The 4,994-nt window shown below is 60.3% G+C and overlaps 1 protein-coding gene across 1 annotated transcript in view; it reads left to right on the top strand.

Annotated features, from left to right (window-relative positions):
• Positions 1-459: 459 nt before the first annotated feature.
• Positions 460-4,994, top strand: part of LOC104470076 (multidrug and toxin extrusion protein 1-like) — a gene marked incomplete at both ends in the record, with an annotated part of 5,065 nt that continues 530 nt past the window's right edge. Inside the window, 15 exon segments of the mRNA XM_010084869.1 lie at positions 460-561; positions 767-835; positions 1,080-1,228; positions 1,329-1,371; positions 1,472-1,516; positions 1,872-1,969; positions 2,167-2,264; positions 2,776-2,889; positions 3,022-3,035; positions 3,038-3,091; positions 3,335-3,443; positions 3,618-3,693; positions 3,771-3,840; positions 4,384-4,516; positions 4,870-4,964. Coding sequence (XP_010083171.1) covers positions 460-561; positions 767-835; positions 1,080-1,228; positions 1,329-1,371; positions 1,472-1,516; positions 1,872-1,969; positions 2,167-2,264; positions 2,776-2,889; positions 3,022-3,035; positions 3,038-3,091; positions 3,335-3,443; positions 3,618-3,693; positions 3,771-3,840; positions 4,384-4,516; positions 4,870-4,964 — 1,269 coding nt within the window.

Genomic DNA, 4,994 nt, shown 5'->3' with positions numbered 1-4,994 from the left:
GAGCGGGTCCCTGGGCAGCAGGGGCTGGAGCCCCCCCAGCAGCTCCTGGGGAAGACAGAGACAGAGTGCTGCTAAACACCCGGCAAGGGGCTCAAACCTCAGATCAGCTTCACCCGCTGTGCCGGGTGCTTGGGTTGCTTGGCTAGTTCTATGCACTCAGCTGAATCCATCCAGCTGCCCTCCCATCCCTTGCGAGCGGGTCCCTGGGCAGCAGGGGCTGGAGCCCCCCCAGCAGCTCCTGGGGAAGACAGAGACAGAGTGCTGCTAAACACCCGGCAAGGGGCTCAAACCTCAGATCAGCTTCACCCGCTGTGCCGGGTGCTTGGGTTGCTTGGCTAGTTCTATGCACTCAGCTGAATCCATCCAGCTGCCCTCCCATCCCTTGCCCTGTGCTAGCCGGGGGGTCTCCCCCCAGCAGCGTTGTCTCTGACCTTCACCTCTCCTCTTCCCCACACTCAGATCCTGATCCAGCTGATGATCTTCCTGATACACCTCGTCAGCTCCATATTCTGCGGCCACCTGGGCAAGGTCGAGCTGGCCTCCGTCACGCTGGCCATCGCTGTAAGCATTCCGGGGGCTGCCCCGGCTCCGGGCGCCAGCTCCCACCCAGTGACACTGGGACAGGGCATGGGAGTGGAGGAGGATAAGGACAGAGGAGATTTCAAAACCTCACTTTTCCTTGTAGCCCTTCACCCTGCCTAAAAGTCTTAAATGCTCACGTTCTCTCTTGCTTTTGTTTTTTTTTTTTTTTAACTCCTGGTTGCAGGTGATAAACGTTACTGCTATCTCTGTAGGATACGGTTTGTCTTCAGCATGTGACACCTTGATATCACAGGTGGGTGGGAGATGCTGGCACTTGTCCTGGTGACATGGGGTTTTCCAGCATCGGCTGATGCTGCCCAGGGCTACCTGCGACCTGGGGCAGCCTGTCCCCCATAACAGGGAGCTCCATGCTCCTCCTGAAATACCAAATCCTTCCTGGGTGGTCTCCAGGGTGGTCCATGATCTGCAGGGTCCCTGTCCCCCCAGCAACACTGTGCTGCCAGCACAGCAGAGCTCACTGTCCCCTCGCCTTGCAGACCTACGGCAGCAAGAACCTGCTGCGCGTCGGGGTGATCCTGCAGCGCGCCATCCTCATCCTCCTGCTCTGCTGCTTCCCCTGCTGCGCCGTCCTCATCAACATCGAGCAGTTCCTGCTCCTCATCCGCCAGGACCCCGAGGTCTCCAGGTCGGCTGGTCCCACCGCCTTGGCCCCCTTGGCACAGCGGGGCTGGGGGGGACGATGGCCATGGTCAGCCTCGCTGACCCTACCTCTCGCGTCCCCCCAGGTTAACCCAGCGCTACGTGATGGCGTTTGTTCCTGCCCTCCCGGTGAGTTCCAGTGGACACAGTGGGTGATCCCATCCTGCTCCTATTTTCCACCGCAGCGGCTCAGTCCTGGCCTCATCCCATCCACCAATTTCCTTTCCAGGCGGTTTTCCTGTATAACCTGGAGGCGAGATACCTGCAGAACCAGGTGGGTCCCACAGCACCTACAGAGGGTCAGCCCGGGCTCAGGGGTCCCTTCAACCACGCAACCGGGGTTTTCACACTCACTTTTCCCGGGGGGCTCAGCAGCCTCCATCCCCATCACCCCCCAGAGCAGCTCTGACCCTGGAGATCACCCCATCCTACAACCAGCTGTATCCATCTGCCTGATGGACATCCCTTCATACTTCCCCACCTCAGGGATTTACCTCCAACACACCCATTTCCCAAGCAGGCAACATCATCAGAAGTTGATTTTTTTTGGCTGGGAAAGCCGTTGAGCGTGGGGCTGGCGGGGACCTTCACCCCTCTCTGCTGCAGCCCCCATGTCCTCCTCGTTGCAGATGATCATGTGGCCGCTGGTGCTGAGCGGGGTCGTCGGCAACGTTGTCAACGTGATCGCAAACAGCATCTTCCTCTACGTGCTCCACCTGGGCATCATGTGAGTAGCGCCCGTGTCCCACGGAAGGGAAAACACGACACCTGGCAATGGCCAGGGACTTTTCAGGGACGTCAGCACCATCAGGCGCGGCCAAGCACCTGGTGCTTGCGGGGACACGGCGAGATGTTGCGCTCTGGCACCCTGGGGCCGGGAAGGCGTGAGCAAGATGCCAACGACCTTTCTCCTTTCCTTTGCAGGGGATCTGCCTGGGCCAACACCGTTGCTCAGTATTCTCAAACCATTTTCTTGTTCCTGTATATTGTAGGCAGGAAACTCCACGTGAAGACCTGGGGAGGTAAAGGCATCTCCCCACCTCCCTCTGGGTCCCACTTTACACAAGTGTTCATCAATCTTCCACCGCTTCTATCAAGTGAATTCTGTTAGTCCTGAGGGTGAAATATTAACCGCAGCCCAGTACACCCGGGGATGCGGTGCTGCTTCGGTGGCAGCATGTCATGCGTGAGCGTTGGCAGAGCACCGTGCCGGGCAGTAAACATTAATTCTGGAGAAATAACACTTTCTGCTGAGGTTTGTAGGGTTCAACCCCACAGCTGAATGAGCACAGATGTAAGCATGAGCTTGTCCTTGGACATTCTGCTCCAGGAGGGATGAGCTGAGGGTTGCACCACTCCGTGGCCCACAGAACGACACCAGCAGAGCTCACATCTGCACGCTCTGTGGCTGGAGGTCCTATGGAGCCGAGCATTGCCCCGGTGCCTCTGCAAACAGGAACAGCACCACGCTCTCGAGGATCGACCAGACTGGCCACGTGTTACTCCATCAGGTGATGTTTCTCCTCTCCGCAGGCTGGCCCACGGAGTGCCTGCTGGAGTGGGACAGTTTCACCTCCCTGGCCATCCCCAGCATGCTCATGATGTGCATCGAGTGGTGGACCTACGAAATCGGGAGCTTCTTGATAGGTCAGCAGAGAGGGGGAGCTGCGAGGAGGCGGATGGGGGTGACCCAGAGCGGGGTCTGCAGCAGTCGCAGGGGCTGAGAGCGGCTCCCCACCAGGCATCCGAACCTGTCGCTGACCCTCTCCTCTCCCCCAGGCCTGCTGAGCGTTTTGTGGAGCTCTCTGCCCAGTCCATCATCTACGAGGTGTCCGTTGTCGCTTTCATGGTAAGGGCTGGGGGTTATTATTTCCTAGGGACAGGCAGGTGCAGAGACCCAGCAAAAATCAGCTCCAGCAAACACCAGACTTCCCCCACTGTGCTTAAAACCTCTCCCTGCTCCTGCCTATCCCTCCTACGGAGACGTTTTAAATTAACTCCTCACCTCCACCCGCCTCTCTGCCGGGTGGTTATTCCCCTGTTGTAACCCCCCACCCGGCCACACACACGAGCCTCAGCCCTGTGCTTACAGATCCCCCTGGGGCTGGGCACGGCCGCCAGCGTGCAGGTGGGGAACGCGCTGGGTGCCGGCGATGTCGAGACGGCCAAGAGATCCTCCTCCACCAGCCTGCTCTGCACAGGTCAGCCCGCCCGCGCGCCGGGAAGCCTTCACCAGGGCTTCTTCCAGCAGGAGCAGGGACCGTTGGTGGTCCCCTGCCTGCAGCATGCGCTCGCAACCTCTCTTCTCCCTTCGGCTGCTCCAGAGCTCCCCGTCCCAGCTGGGCCATGCTCAAGGCTTTGCTCTGTTTTTTCAGGGGGGTTTTGCATCGCCGTGGGGGTCATTTTAGCTGCCACGAAGGACGTGCTGGGATACATCTTCACCAGCGACAAGTGAGTGCCCCAGCTCCCAGCCTGGGTGCGCAGAGGTCGGTTCCCAAAAGCCATCGTTGGCTCTTCTCTGTCCCCAGGGAGATCGTTGACTTGGTGGCCTGGGTCATGCCTGTCTATGTGGTCTTCCACTTGTTTGAAGCCACATGTGTAAGTCCCTGGGGATGCCGCTGCTTTCGGTGGGGGACCTTGGTGCTGAGCGGCAGCGTGGCAGGTCGGTCGGCCGAGGGTCCCTCGGGCTGCGGGTGGGCACCAGTACATGCACTGGGACCCTGCAGAGCTCCTGGGGTCCCTCCTTAGAAAACACTCTGTGCACAGAGCTGCCGACCCCCAGGACCGGGTAGGAACAGAGAAATAACCGGGTGGAGATGGGGAGCTGGTGCATCACTCGGCTGGTTCTCCACCCCCGAGGCATTGTCAGAGCTCTGAATTTGGCCAAGGCATCGCTCCTGGCCCTGGCCCCAGCCCCGTTCCCTCTCCCCGCAGGGTGCCTGCAGCGGGGTGCTCAGAGGCATCGGCAAGCAGAAATTTGGTGCCATCCTCAACGCCGTCGGCTACTACGGCGTGGGCCTGCCACTGGGAACTGTGCCACCAGACCGCTGGCTCTCCTCCCCCGGGGCATTGTCAGAGCTCTGAATTTGGCCAAGGCATCGCTCCTGGCCCTGGCCCCAGCCCCGTTCCCTCTCCCCGCAGGGTGCCTGCAGCGGGGTGCTCAGAGGCATCGGCAAGCAGAAATTTGGTGCCATCCTCAACGCCGTCGGCTACTACGGCGTGGGCCTGCCACTGGGAACTGTGCTGCTCTTCGTGGCCAAGATCGGCGTCATAGGTACTGACCCCCTGGGCAAGCAGCTCTGCGTTGCCCCAACCCCCCCCCGGCCCCACCAATGGCTCAACACAACCCTCTCACCTGCTCTGCCTTCCGACCTGGCTGGGAACTGGGCACACTGGGGTGGACTGGGGTGACCCCTGCAGCTACCAAGAGCCTTTAATGGTACCAGGAAAAAGCAACTGCCACCAAGTATACCAGGCAGCCCCCAGCAAGCGCTCACAGCCGCCCCATCTTGGTGTCCCTGCTGACCTTGGTGATGTCCCCTTTCTTGACGCACTGTCCCAAGATGCCGTCTTGGTTGGGTTTGCTCCAGCCACGGCACTGGACTGACGCTGGCGTGCGCTCCGCAGGGCTGTGGCTCAGCATGCTGGTCTGCGTCTCCATGCTCTGCACCTGCTTCATCATCTTCATCTCCCGCGTGGACTGGAGGAAGGCAGCCGAGGAGGTAACCCACATGCCCGCAGCATCGTGCTCT

The sequence above is a fragment of the Pterocles gutturalis genome, unplaced genomic scaffold, assembly GCF_000699245.1.
Source record: "Pterocles gutturalis isolate BGI_N339 unplaced genomic scaffold, ASM69924v1 scaffold18275, whole genome shotgun sequence".
Taxonomy (NCBI): domain Eukaryota; kingdom Metazoa; phylum Chordata; class Aves; order Pterocliformes; family Pteroclidae; genus Pterocles; species Pterocles gutturalis.
Note: the sequence above shows the minus strand (reverse complement) of the source record. Positions and strands in the feature narration are given on the sequence as shown.